The sequence below is a fragment of the Balaenoptera ricei genome, chromosome 15, assembly GCF_028023285.1.
Source record: "Balaenoptera ricei isolate mBalRic1 chromosome 15, mBalRic1.hap2, whole genome shotgun sequence".
NCBI lineage: Eukaryota > Metazoa > Chordata > Mammalia > Artiodactyla > Balaenopteridae > Balaenoptera > Balaenoptera ricei.
In genome coordinates, this window is record NC_082653.1 from 21652017 (window position 1) to 21666094 (window position 14078).

Genomic DNA, 14078 nt, shown 5'->3' on the forward strand with positions numbered 1-14078 from the left:
GGGGGCTGAAGGGCTTCAGACTGGCTCTGGCCTGTGGCACCCTCTTCTTTCTCAGCTTCACACCATCTCTTGCCTCAGCTCCTGTCGAGGAACAGTTAAAGTCCCGGCCTGGCTGCGCTCATGCAGGAGGAATGGAAACATGTCGATTAAGTTTCACGGAAATCATATTGAGGGGCCCACGTCTGGCCGATGGTGTTTGGGTTCCTGTGGTCCCAGGCTGGGCTGCCCGTTTGATTTTGAGTGGAGAGTAGCCAGCTCTCCTCCCTGCAGCCGCCTGGGCCTCGTCACCGTGTGCTTCCCCCAAAACTTGGACAGCTTATGAGCCCCTGGGGCTCAGGCCTGTAGCAGCAGGTAATGCTCTGGCCAAGAGCTCGGAGTCCCGTTGACTTGGAACATTCTTCCTTTTTACTGGCTGCCCCTTATATGGTTACAGTGTGCAGCCAGCTGAGCCAGTGTGCGAAAGCCAAGACGTTCCAGGCTGCAAGCCTTGGTCTGTGAGAGGTAAACATCATTATTGGGCCCCACTTGAAACAGTGCAGGATAGACAGCTGGGAAGGCCGCCTCCAAGGCTGATGGCTGGTGGTGGCCCCAAGGCAGACACCCAGGGACAGAGGCAGAGGGTAGGCTTGACCCGTCCAGACCTGCATTGGATCCTGGCTCTGTCTTTCTCCCCTTCTCTGTGATCCTGGACCAAATAAAGAGTCTTAGTTTCTTTATCTGCAGAATGGGATGTTCCTACTTTGCCCCTAGGATGGTTGTGTGGCCAAGAAAGAGAATGTGAGTAGAGGGCCTGGTGAATAGCAGACACCTAGAAACTGTCATTATTATGGAGGTGACCCTTGTGGATTCAGGAAGGGACCAGGAGGGGAAAGATGTCTTCAAACAGAGGCTGAGACTTGAGCTTTGTCCGACAGGATGAGTAAAAATAAATAACAACAGCAAAAACAACAGCAGCAACAACTTTACTTTTCTTAAGACTCCTATATCTGTTATCCCCTTCTATCTCCAGAATAGTCATCTGAGCAAGGCAGGATGGGAACTAGAATCCCCATTTACAGATGGGGAAACTGAGGCAGGTCACTGTTTTCCAGAAGTTGGAATGCAGACCAAAGTTGAGACACAGGTGGTCACAGACCAAAACTAAATAACATGGAATCGTGTGGTAAGAATCGGTCTCTTTTGAACTGTCCTCTGATCTTCTGAGGACCCAGGGAGAAAGTCTCCCTCTGGTGAAAAGATGTCTTTAACACCTTTCTAGGGTGTGGCAATCTCCTTTTGGAAGAAAGAGAGATGTCTTCACTTTCAGGAGATCACCAGATGTCCCTACAATTTAATGGCAGTATTTCTTTTCATTGTTTACTTTTTCTTGTCAATATTTTTTTTACTGAAGTATAGTTGATTTACAATGTTGTGTTACACATCTTTTGATATTCTTTTCCACTATGGTTTACCATAGGATATTGAATATAGTTCTCTGTGCTATACAGTAGGACCTTGTTATTTATCCATTACTTTTTCTTTTAAAAATAGTTTATTTTTCTAGAAATTGAATGGTAAAAATAGATTTTATATAATAAATGTGTAATTATTTTATAGTTCTATATTAAATTATTTATATAAATATATACTTACATAAGATATATACATAGCTATTATAATCATACATATAAATATACTTATGAATAAATATAATATTTAAATATATTTAAATAAAAATTTAAAATATAAATATATATATTTAAATAAATAAAAACCACCCAATGCATCATTGATTTATTTTTGGAGTTACATTCTATTTATGCCAATTGATACTGATTTTTCCATTTAAAGTAGTGATATCCATATAATAGTAACTATAATCTGACTACAAAAATAGAAGTGATGGCTGTTGTTTAAAGGGCACCTACTAAGTTCTAGTCCTGTGCAGAGAATCTACATGTATTCTCTCACTCAACCTCACTCAACTCTTTAAGACAGGTACAATGACAGTCTCCAGGTTTTTCTTTGTTTTGTCTTATTTATTTATTTGGCTGTGCCGGGTCTTAGTTGCAGCGTGCAGGATCTAGTTCCCTGACCAGGGATCAAACCTGGGCCCCCTGCATTGGGAGTGTGGAGTCTTAACCGCTGGACCACCAGGGAAGTCCCAATCTCCATGTTTAAAGATAAGGAAACTGAAGCAGAGAGGGGCAAGTAACTTGCCAGGTCACATGACCAGTACGTGGCAGAGCCAGAATTTGAACTCGGGCAGTCTGGCCACATTCTCATAACCAGTATGGTGACATAGAGTCTCCATTTAGAATGCAATTATGTACATTTTTTAAAGTAAGTGGATTTGGGGAAAAACAGTAAGTGATAATAGTACAAAAGGTATTCAGCTATGCTAACATTCATGAAGGTGACAGTGAATGATTAAATTTCCAAAAACAAAACAAAATACAGCTAGCCCAACTCCATGTGCACACGAGGAAAGAGGCCCAGAGAGGGAAAGCGCTACTCAAGGCAGCACAATGAAGTAGAACCTAGGTGAGGGGAGGGATGTGGCAGGGGAGGGGTATTGACCTAACTGACTTAGTGTGTCTATGTGTTCACGGATGTCAGAGATGTCAGATAGGGTCCCCAACTTCCTGTCCTCACTGCTGTCCTCAGTATTACATGGTCAGGGAGGGGAGGTGGTATTGGGCATGCTTGGGGTTTGGCCTTGCTTGGAGGGAGGTGTGAGGCATTGGAAGAGGTCACGAGGCCAGATGAGCCTTTCCCTGTTCCGCCAAATTGAACCCGCACCCCGACTTCAATGTGAAAGTAGTCCCTCCCGGGCTTGTACACTTGTGTGTGTGTGTGTGTCCCCTCTGGGCTTACCAATGACAGTGCCAGGACCCTCTTTCCTTCAGAATGGGAGCTGTAGACATTCATTCATTCCTTCATTCATATATTCATTCTATAGATAGCGATGGAGGGCCTACCTTGTGCTCAGCTCTGTGTGGGTGCTGGGAACACAGCAGTGACACCAACATCTGTCTAAATGCCCTGGGCTAGCGTCTCCTATTTTACAGCCTCCTGGCATTAGAATCTTTCTGGGATGGAGACATGCTCTCTTCCTCTCCCTCTAAGTCTTTATTTCCCTGTCTCCAGGGGCCTCATTTATAAAAGTGATTTTTCTGTTCTAAATAAGCTCCCTTTATGCTGGATTCTTGTTTATTCTCATCTTCCTTTACATCCTTCAGCGATAGATAGACTCAGAACTTGCAGCCAGTCTGGGGCAACCAGAATGGCTTTCATCAGGCTTTTTTTTTTTTTTTTTTTTTAATTTTTATAGCTACTTTTATTTTATTTATTTATTTATTTTTGGCTGTGTTGGGTCCTCGGTTCGTGCGAGGGCTTTCTCTAGTTGCGGCAAGCGGGGGCCACTCTTCATCGCGGTGCGCGGGCCTCTCACTATCGCGGCCCCTCCCGCTGCGGGGCACAGGCTCCAGACACGCAGGCTCAGCAGTTGTGGCTCACGGGCTCAGCTGCTCCGCGGCATGTGGGATCCTCCCAGACCAGGGCCCGAACCCGTGTCCCCTGCATTAGCAGGCAGATTCTCAACCACTGCACCACCAGGGAAGCCCCATCAGGCTTTTTTAAGAGTCGAAAATCACAACCCTTGGATCCTAGTATTATAGCTGGTTGGGACCCTCTGGCCTTGTCCCACTTGCCTATTTTACAGATAGAAAAGGTGTGATTCAGAGAGGGACACTTTATTTATCCCTCCACATTTACTGAGCACCTATATTGTGCCAGGCACTGAAAACCCTAGAAGAATAGGAGTCAGTGCCGGCTGTGTTAGTTTCCATTGCTGCTGAAATTAATGACCACAAATTTAGTAGCTTACAGCAGCATAAATGTGTCATCTTGCAGCTCTATAGATCAGCTGTCCAACATGGGCCTCGCTGGGCTCAAATCAAGGTGTTGATGGGCTGCATTCTTTTCTGGAGACTCTCAGTGAGAATCTGTTTGCCTTTCCCAGCTTCCAGGAGTCGCCCACATTCCTTGGCTTTGCCTCCGTTTTCAAAGCCAGCAGCATTGCCTCTCTCTGATACTTCTTCCACAGTCACCTTTCCTTCTGACTCTCACCCCTTCTGCATTCTCTTCTACTTTTGAGGACCCTTGTGATTGGATTGGACTCACTTGGATAATCCAGAATAATCTCCCTACTTTAAGGCCAGCTGACTAGCAACTTTTATTCCATCTGCAACCTTAATTCTTCTTTGCCATGTAAGGTTCCAGAGATTAGGATGTGGGCATTGGGCGGGGGGAGCATTATTTTGCTTACCACTCCTGTCCTCAGGGAGCCCGGGGTCCACTGAGGGAGACAAAAATCAGCGTGGGATTTGCCATGGAAGCCCAGAAATGGGGACACCTGACCCAGCTAGGGTGGGAGTGGGAGATCAGAGAAAGTCTCCTAGAAGAGACGAGGGCTGACCTGGATCTTGCAGAACGAGGAGTTAGCCTGGTGGGAATGGAAGTAGAAGGCATCCCTGGAGGAAGGAACAGCATGTGCGAAGTCCTGGAGACAAGGGAGGGAACGTGTGTGTCATAGTGGCAGAAGCCTAGGGAGAACAGTGAGGCTGGAGGTGAGGCCAGGTGCTTTCTGAAGGCAGTGGCGAACCTTTGAGCAGGAGACTGACAAGGCCAGGTTTGCGTTTGAGAAAGATCACCCAGGGGTCCTGGTGGAGAAATGTTGGAGAGGAGGGAGACTAGAGGTGGGAAACCAGTGAGGAGGTGATTCAGTGGAAGAGGTGATGGGGGCCTGGATCTGGGCGGAGCAGGCGAACAGAGCGGAGAGAGTGGGTTGGTGAGCTGATGGAGGCGAGAAGACTGTATAGGATGTGGCTGAGGGTTGTCTGTGGGCAGCGGAGGCAGGAGGAAGGGGCGGAATGATGAGCAGATTTCTGGTTTAGGAGTCTGACTGGATGGGGAGGCAATCACTAAGGTAAGGATGTGGGGGGAGGAGTTGGCTTAGGAGTTAGATTTATGTATTGATGGTCTGTGCCCCATAAACATCTAGAGGAGGCATCCTGGATAGATGAAGATGGAGCTCGTATCAATCATATCAACTTGTATCAGTTAGTTACTGCTGTGTAACAAACCACCCCAACTGAGTGGTATAAAACAGCAATCACTCATTATCACTCATGCATCTGCATGTGGACTGGGGCTTGTCTCATCTAGGGTGGGCTTCGCTGGTGGCTCAGCTTCAAACTGCAGGTCTGCAGGTCTGCAGGTCAGCCAGGTGGCGAGATTTGGGCATGCTGACCTCTCCTTTCCCTCTGGCCCTGACCTGGATGCCTTCGCCTGTTCCTCTACTCCACCTTGGATCAGCAGATGACGTTTGAGCAAAGATCTGCAGGAGGTGAGGGAATGAGGATGTCTTAAGGAGGAGTATTCTAGGCAGAGGGAACAGCCAGTGCAAAGGCCCTGAGATGGGATTGTTCCTGGTATGTTTGAAGAACAGGAAAGAAGGCCAGTGTGGCTGAAGGGGGTGTGTGAGTGGTAGGGTGTAGCAGAGGAGTTCAGAGTTAGCAGGAGCCTTAGTTATCTGAGGCCAGGAAGATCAGGGGAAGTGGCCCCTACCCTTATTATTATTGCTACTATCACTTTTCATCCTCTCCTCCTGTCCCCCACAGGACCCCCCATCCTTGGATGCAGCCATCCAGCATGCCCTGGCGGGCCTCTATCCCCCTTTTGAGGCCACAGCACCCACCATCCTGGGTCAGGTGTTCCGTCTCCTTGATTCTGACTTCCGGGGCGATGGACTGAACTTCCTCCTGGATTTCCTGATCCCTGCCAAGCGCCTGTGTGAACAAGTGCGCGAAGCAGCTTGTGTAAGTCAGAAGGGATGTGGGACCGGGGGACAAGCTCTCCCAGAAGGCCAGGGGCTGGAGGTGAGCAGAGAAGGAGGTGGGCTGGTGAGTGTGTTGTTGAAGAGCATGAACTGGGGACGTGGGATGGCTTTCAGGTATCATTGCTTGCTCCAAAAAAGACTTCAGCCCCACAAATGGACAGGAAGGTCACTTGGCCCTTTACCCTCTGACATCTAGGAGTCAATCACGTTTGCACTTTGACTAACAGGGAGGGAGGCCAGCCTTGTGGGTTCTCTGGCCCCCCAGGAACTGGCATTGTGGGCATCATCTGGCTGTCTTGGCTGAAGTGGTGCAGCTTCAATGGAAATAGTAGGGAATGTCCCAGACCTTCCCTGGAGCCCTTGTGGCATCTGGACTCTCACTTTCTTCCCTGGAGACTCCTTCAACCCAGATCTCAGGGAGGCCTCTCCTGAGGCAAAGGGGAAAGAAAAGTGTTTTAGGCAGGACTCACTGGCTGCAAATGACAGATCCTTACTCAGACCAGGACAGGGTGATTTGGACCAAGGCCTGAGATGTTCCACTGATCAAACTCCTCGAGGACTCTTTCTGTCTCTTGTCTCTGCTTCTACTGCTTGCCAGAATCATTCTTACAGGCTAGGTGTTTCTCAAGGCTGGAGCCCAGGGCAGCAGTAGGATCAAAATCCTACTCTGGAGAGGAAAATGAACTCCTCCCCATCAGCTGCAGATAGAAAATCACAAGGAAGGATCCTGATTGGCCAGGCTCGGGTCCTGTGTCCCTGCTTGGACCAATCCCTGTGGCAAAAGGAATGGGGTACCAGGATCGGCCAGGCTTGGATCCTGTGTCCATGCTTGGACCAATTATTGCAGCCAGAGGAATGGGATACCAGGATTGACCAGGCTTGAGTCATATGCCTACCTCTAAGCTCAGAGGGTGGAGACTGTTTTAAGAAAGGGTGGGGAGAGGCCTTTGGAGACCAAAGCCTCAGATGCCCACTGCTAGAACTTACCCACACCCTTCACAGAGTTGCTGACTCTGCCCTACTCTTCTGTTATTCAGTGCCCACCCCTACTGCCCCAGCGTCAAGCATCGCTAACAGCATCTTAGGTCCTACTAGCCTTTCCTGAGTTGGTCATGCCTGTCGGGGACCTGGCACATCAGGAGGACAAATAAGCAGAGGGACCATGTGCATCATTTCAGTGATAGAAAGAAATTGAATGTAGCAGCTAAAAGTTCAGACTTAGGAGCCAGAATTAGAGATGGTTGGAACTGGAAGGAAATAGATCATTCATTTAAGCTACTTAGCACAGTGCCTGACACACAGAAATAGCTCCATACACATTTGCTGTTCTTTTAGGAGAAGGAAGAGTCTCACTGAAACATTGCAGCCAATTTCCACACATCCATGTTGACGTTATTTAACCCATATCCTCCCCATCCTTATTTCTTCTCCCTGACAAGCTGTACAACTGCCTGCTTCCTTTATTTGGCCATTAAAACTGCATTTGCACTGTCTCTTTCCCCATTTCTTCCAGGGACAAGGGTAACAACATTTAGATTTCTTTATTTTCAATTATCTTTAACTTTAATCACAATTATAAGTGAATTCGTGTCGTCTCAGAGCAGGGGGTAGTAGCGTGGGATTAATGTATGCCCTCAGGAGTCAGGTGCCCCAGGTTCAAATCCAGGCTCCATCACTATGAAGTTGGGGGATCTATGTCACCTCTCTGAGCCTCAGTTTTCTTATGTAGGAAGTGGGAATGTTAATAACACAGGATGTATGTACCTCACCGAGATGATACACACAGCTTAGCCCAGAGCCTGGCATGAAGTAATTGCTCAGTAGCTGCTGGCTGTTACTTTCCCACTGTCTCCTTTCTCCCTCTGGAATAAGAATGTGCCAGCCTCAAAGTCTGCCTTTATAGCCACCAGCACCCAGAAAGACAGCCACCATCAATGAAGTCTAGAGGGACTAAGGACAGATACAGCCGACTCCAAATGTGAAAGTCTAGGCACAAGTCCTGCTTTTGCTACTTTTCAGCTGTGTGACTATGAGGCAATTCTTTAGCCTCGGTTTCCTCATCTGTAAAGTTGAGGAACTTTCCTGAACTGCTTGCACCACTGAGTTACTGAGAGTCAAATAAGATAATCGCAACAGTCATTTCTATGGTGCTTTGCTATTTGCAAAATACCTCTGCGCTGTTTCATTTCGTTCACTGAGAAGGTGATGGAAAGGATGTTGTAAACAGCAGAAGGCTATGTGAAAAGGCTGGAGTAACACAGACTCATGGGGTTTATGGATATGAAGCTTCTTGGAGACAGCCGAATCTGCAGTGTAACTGAAATGAACTGGTTTATCAACATGGTAGGTACAAGTATGTTCAGATCACATTATCTCCCCAATTAATCATTCCAGGAAACACCTGCTTAATTAACAGGAAGTTTAGTGTCACCCTCTGGAGGTCTCCTGTATACACATCCAAATTATATGAGATTATCCAGGGTTTATTCGATCTGTAGGAATCAGATCAGACTCTTTTCCAAAAGTCAGGTAGAGAAAGACCTGTTGTCAGTCTGGTGGAGCTGTTGTTTCTGTTGTTGCCACATGGTGTCACTGTTGAACACTGGGTCTGCACAGCCCTGACAGCCCCCTGGAGAGGCCCCAGGATGACTTGCTGTGTCTACCTCTATAGAGAATTGCTGGCACCTTCTGTTTAAATTTTTTTTTTATTGTTTAGCCTCACCTGCCGTGTTGTTAACTGCTAATGGGAAATAAATAAATAATAAACAAACAGATAAATATTCTGGGTCTGACTTTCAGACCCAGAAGAGCGGAATGATTTTTCAGGGCCAGCTAGCAAGTTCGTGGCAGGGTCAGATTTCCTAACGTCTCACTTAGTAGCGTTTCTACTTCACTCTGTAATCTCTCTACTTTACAAATTAGAGAATGGAATAAAGGCAGTAAGTAACCTTTTTTAAAAATTGGAAATCCTACAATTTTTCAAAAGGTAAATATTGTCAAAGGGAGAGGGAAATAATATTTATTGAACATCTACTTATTATATGTTATGCATTGTGTTGGTTTTTAAAAAAACATAAATGTATTTATAATCTAACTTAATCCTCATACCAACCCAATAATACCACTATGTATCATTATTCCTATTTGCAAATAGGGAAATGGAGACTCAAAGAAGTTAAGTCATTTGCACAAATTAGTGATTCAGACCTTGGAAGCCATGTCTCCCTGGCTAAAGGGGAGGGTTTAGCTTGAGCTGGGTTGAGAGAAGTTTTGATAGATGGAGAGGAGAAGGGAGCCAGCAGGACGATCCTCATGGGAAAGGCGCTTGCTAACTGGTGCCTGGCACTCAGAGCTTTTCTTCTTTGGCCCAGTAGGCTAGCAAGTATTTTCAAGGTCAGGGCCAGGACTAGGGTGAGCCAGAGGCGTGGAAGGCACAACATTTAAGGAGGCGCTCCCTCTTGGGGCTGTGTGACTTGCAGGATGCTGAGAGTGGGGCCTCCTTGGATGCTGTGTCTTAGTCACCTTTCTTGCCTCACCTGAGTCCCCGACCTGTTCAGGGTTCCTTCTGGGAGAGGGAAGGAAGCAAACCCGTGGGCGGGGTTTTCAGGGCCAGATTCTCTGATGCCATCCCCTTCTCTTTGCAGACCCCCTACTCACACCACCTCTTCCTGCATGAAGGCTGGCCGCTGTGCCTGCGCGATGAGGTTGTGGTCCACCTGGCATCCCTCAATCCCCTCTTATTGCGCCAAGGTGACTTCTACCTCCAAGTTGAGCCCCGGGAGGAGCAGTCCGTCTGCATCATGATCAAGTGCCTCTCTGTGGACCTCCACACAGTGGACACGAAGCCTGTTCCCGAGTCATCCTACCCTATACTTTTCACCCAAGCCTGGCTGGAGGCCATCAACAGTGACTTTGAGGGCAGTCCCCTACACAACTGCCTGGTAGCTTCAGAAGGTGGGATTGCCCCTGTGCCCTGGACCAAAATAACCAGCCCAGAGTTTGTGGATGACAGACCCCAAGCAGTAAATGTCCTCTCCCCAGCCTGGAGATCCCTTCAATTAGAGGCACTGGATTTGAGCAGCCCCCAAGAGCTGCACCAGGCCAGGTCCCCAGGCAGCCAGGTGCTACTTGCCCAGAGTTTGGCCAAGGACAAGGGCAGGACACATGGGGACAAGTATCCAGGACTCATCAAAGTGGAGCAAGCTGGGCCTGGGCAGGTGGGCTTCAGGATGGACGAAGTGGCCAGCCAGGACTTGGAGGGAGATTATGTGTCTCTCCTGGACTTTTCCCAAGAGAACCGAGGAGGGTCTCCCAGTAAGGAGGTGGAGACATCCAGTGGCTATCCTTTTGGGGCACAGGAGGAGGAAATCCCTTTCTCTCAAAGGATACTGCCTCTCTCAGGGGCCAATGGGGGGCCTTCTTTGGAAAAATGGACTGGTGAGAAGCCAGCAAGTTCGGGGGAGAAACCCTGTGTTTGGGACTTGAGGAGAAAGGTTAATCATAAAGTTCCCACTCAAGACTCAGAACACCAGCCCCAAGAGCCCTACCTCAGCGTCCTTGTAAACCCACTGCACTGTGCCTCGGGCCTCGGGCCAGGTGTCTCAGAAGAGCCAGCTCCCTCCGAGACACAGGGACCTCTGGGAGACTCAGAGAATATAGTCCAGTTCAATCCGGGACCAAAACAAGCATCCTCTGCCCGGCTGCACCCAGCTTCCCCTCCTGCTCCTCCAGCCCCTGAAACCAAGATGGAAGAGAGGACCCAACAGGAAAATGGGAGACTTCCCAAGCCTGTGGCCAAGCCCCGTCAAAACACTTCCCCCACTCCTGGGCTCAAATTCTCTTTCTTAAAGTGGCAGAGGCAAGGCCCTGTGACCCAGGAGAAAGCCTCGTTCCAGCATGACGGGCCCTGGAAAGTCTTGTGTTCACTCTACTGTCCCAAACCCAACCGAGACAAGTGCTTGGGGAAAGGTAAGTTGCCCACTCGTTCAGCTGGACAGGGGAACTGTTCTCTGCATGTGATCAGGTGACAAGGTGGCACAGGCTGTCAGGGACAGAGACCCACCCGGCCTGGCTCAGTCTCAGGGATTTAGAGCATGGGGTGGCATGTCAAAAGACTTGAGGTCTCATGGGCCTGGAACTGAGCAAGGTTCTGTGATTGTGTTGAGATGGCCTGAGTCTACACCCCAGCTTGGCCACGCACTGGCTGGGTGACCTTGATCAAGGACGTAACCTCTCTAAGTCCAGATCTCCCTGTCTCTACAATGGGGATCTCGTCTGCCTCCTCAAGTTGTTTTGAGGGTCAAAGACACACCAGAAGTAAGGAGCTTAGCACGATGCCTGCCCCATAGAAGGAGATCAATATTGTAAGCTGTTACTATTAGAATGTGAAAGAGAAAACATTTTCCCTGGGAAAATCCATCTTCTGCTTAACACTCTTTGTTGTTTTTTTTTCCCCAGCTGGAACAACTCAGACCAAAACATCTGGTCCAGACGCTGACTCAGACCCACTGACCGAGGAAAAGCCTGGCTTCCCAGAAGCTTCTGCAGGCCCTCCAGAAAAAGGCCCCACTCTGAACGAGGAGCCCCCAGGGCCTGAGCCCAGGTTTGGGGCTCTGAGCATGGAGATCTTCCATTCCAGGATAGCATGCCTGCCAGGTCCTCAGGGATTGTAGGGGCAAGTGGAGGTGGAGGGGAGAGAGCTGTGGGGATGGGGAATGGGGCTGGGGTCCCTGAGTACCCTCAGATGCGGGTGGGTATAGGGGAGGCAGGGAAAGTCCTAGAGGCCTGTGTTCTGGATCAAGCCTCCCTGGGACTCAGATTCCATATGTTTCCAATGAAGGAGGTTAAAGCAATTTCTAGCAATCCATCCATCCATCCATCCATCCTTCCATCTTATTTCAGTGAGGCCATCAAGGTGGATGTCTTAGGTCAGGTTCCCTAGAAGCAGAGCCTAAGACAGGGATCCTTGAAAAAGTGATTTATTTTACTGAGGGTTGCTCTCAGGGGAAGGGGAGTAAGGGAAGTAGGGCAGGGCAAGGGAGAAGCTAAGCCTGGATGTGGCCTGATTCCCCAGGGCGGGGGATGGGGGATGGGGGCCAGTTCCTGGAGCATGAATTCCATCACAGAGATGGTTCCATCTTAAGGTTCAGGGGCTGACTTTTGTACCCCTGGATCTGTCAGTCATCAACTGCAGGCTGACCCTGGGATGGGGATGCAGGTGAGCCCATGATCCAGTTCAGCCGAGGGCAATTCTTCAGACAATGGGACGTCTCTAAGCCAATTTACAGCCAATAATTACTGTCTCTGGGGGATGGGTGCTCTGGCCTGATGAAGGGGTCTGGTTGGGCATTAACATCATCCAATACTGAGAGCATTATCACCCCTGTTTAATATTTATTCATCTTTGCAATTAATATTTACTGAGCACCGCTGTGTGCCACGCCCTGGGCTTAGCACTGAGAATTCAGCAGGGAACCAAGCCTGCCCTCAGGAAGCCTATATTCTAGTGGTGGAGAAAATTCAACAGGTTATTACAATACAGTGTAAAAAAATTGTGACTGTGGGGCAGTACAGGGGGCTGTGGGAGGACAGATGAGGCCCCTGGCCCAGGCTTGGGGTGGAGGAAGTAATGTGAAGCTCAGTCCTGTAGTATGAGTAGGTGTTATCCATGTAAAGTGGTGGGAACGGTGTTCCAAGCTGAGGGAACAGCAAGTGCAAAGTTCTGGCAGCAAGAGAAACCGCCGTGCTTTCTGGGAACTGACTGTTCTGCAATTCTGTTTTATTTCATAGACTTCTAAATCTCTGCAGGACACGTCTGTGGGGACATTGCTCTGTCATTTTGAAGCTCCTGGGGAGCATTGTCTGTCACCTTCTTGGTCATCATTGTTGAAGCTCATGCTGTCTATTCCCATATTAATGTACACAGAATCTCACGATCCTTTTAGGGCTGTCATGTTACAAGAGCTCAGATTTTATACATCCAAGTCCCTGTTCTTAGAGGCTGGAGACCTTCATTCTAGTTCCAGCTCTACCCCTAGCTCCCTGTGTGACCTTGGAAGAGTCACTTGCCCTCTCTGAGTCTCACGCTCCTCCTTGTGTAAGAGGAGAAGGAGAGGAAGCACATTGGACTTGACTCGCTGTCACTCTTTCCACAATTACTCTCTTGTAATTTGTTTGGCTTGCAACATATACTGATGGGTCCCAAGTGCCCGAACAGTGCCTGGCACATAGTCGGTGCTCAAAACTATTGGAGTGAATGAACATTCTCCACATGAACGTTCTTTCCATTCCCTTCCTTGACCTCCTCTTCATCAGCGATCTTGTCCTCATTACCCCAGCTACTCCTCCCATGGCCGTCCCCCATAACTCACTGCTCCCTCCCTCATTGCAATGTCTCTCTTCCCAGATCACACATTACCTCAATTTCAATAGCCCTTTTGTCCCCCAGAACTCTCAACCCATTGATCCAACCACCTTTTCACTGTCCCTCCCCACCCTCCATCATGTCCCCACTTCCTCCTTCCCAGCCTCCATTCCATGGCTCATCCATGTGATCACTTCCTTTTAAACACTCTCATGTCCCTTGCCTTTCTCTTCTGCCTTCGTACTTTCCTGGAGAAATCCCAACCTCAGTTAAATCCAACTCTCTGCCTGCTTTCCCCCCTTGCACCTTTACAGCTGAACAAAGCCAGAAAATCCACATAGCCACACCGACTGGTTGCCCATCTGATTCCTGACCACTGGCCTCCAGTGAGTACCACTGGTGCCCATGGATCCTGTTACTCTTCCAGAGTCTTGAAAGGTGCCCCACTGTCCTTCCTGAATGACGATTTCACACCTGCTCCCTCCTCTGACCTTCACCACCATCTCCCTCAGCCTTACTCTCAGCTGATGACCTTCCTTCTTGTTTCACTGAGCAAGTAGAAGAAATCAAAAGGAGAGTCCACAAACTCCTGCCACCCCATTTAGCTACCTACCTGCATCGGTACCCACCCCCTCAGCATTCTATTCCAGATACAGGGAACAGTCCCTCCACTGGTGCACTGCACCTCCCCACCTACTCAAAGACATCCCTCTGGCAAGATTCTCCTCTCTTCCCTACATAATCACCTTTCCTCCTCTCCATTGGACCATTTCCATCAGCATAAGAGCATGCCCAGCTTGGAATGACCCATTCTACGCCCCTATTCTCATCTTT

General features: G+C 48.6%; 1 protein-coding gene across 1 annotated transcript in view; it reads left to right on the plus strand.

Annotated features, from left to right (window-relative positions):
- KIAA1755 (KIAA1755 ortholog) overlaps positions 1-14078 on the plus strand; it is a 43068-nt gene that overhangs the window by 5479 nt on the left and 23511 nt on the right. The window contains exons 2-4 of the mRNA XM_059896979.1: positions 5664-5861; positions 9526-10849; positions 11339-11536. Of these exons, the coding sequence (XP_059752962.1) occupies positions 5664-5861; positions 9526-10849; positions 11339-11536 (1720 nt within the window). The remainder of the gene's footprint in view (positions 1-5663; positions 5862-9525; positions 10850-11338; positions 11537-14078) is intronic.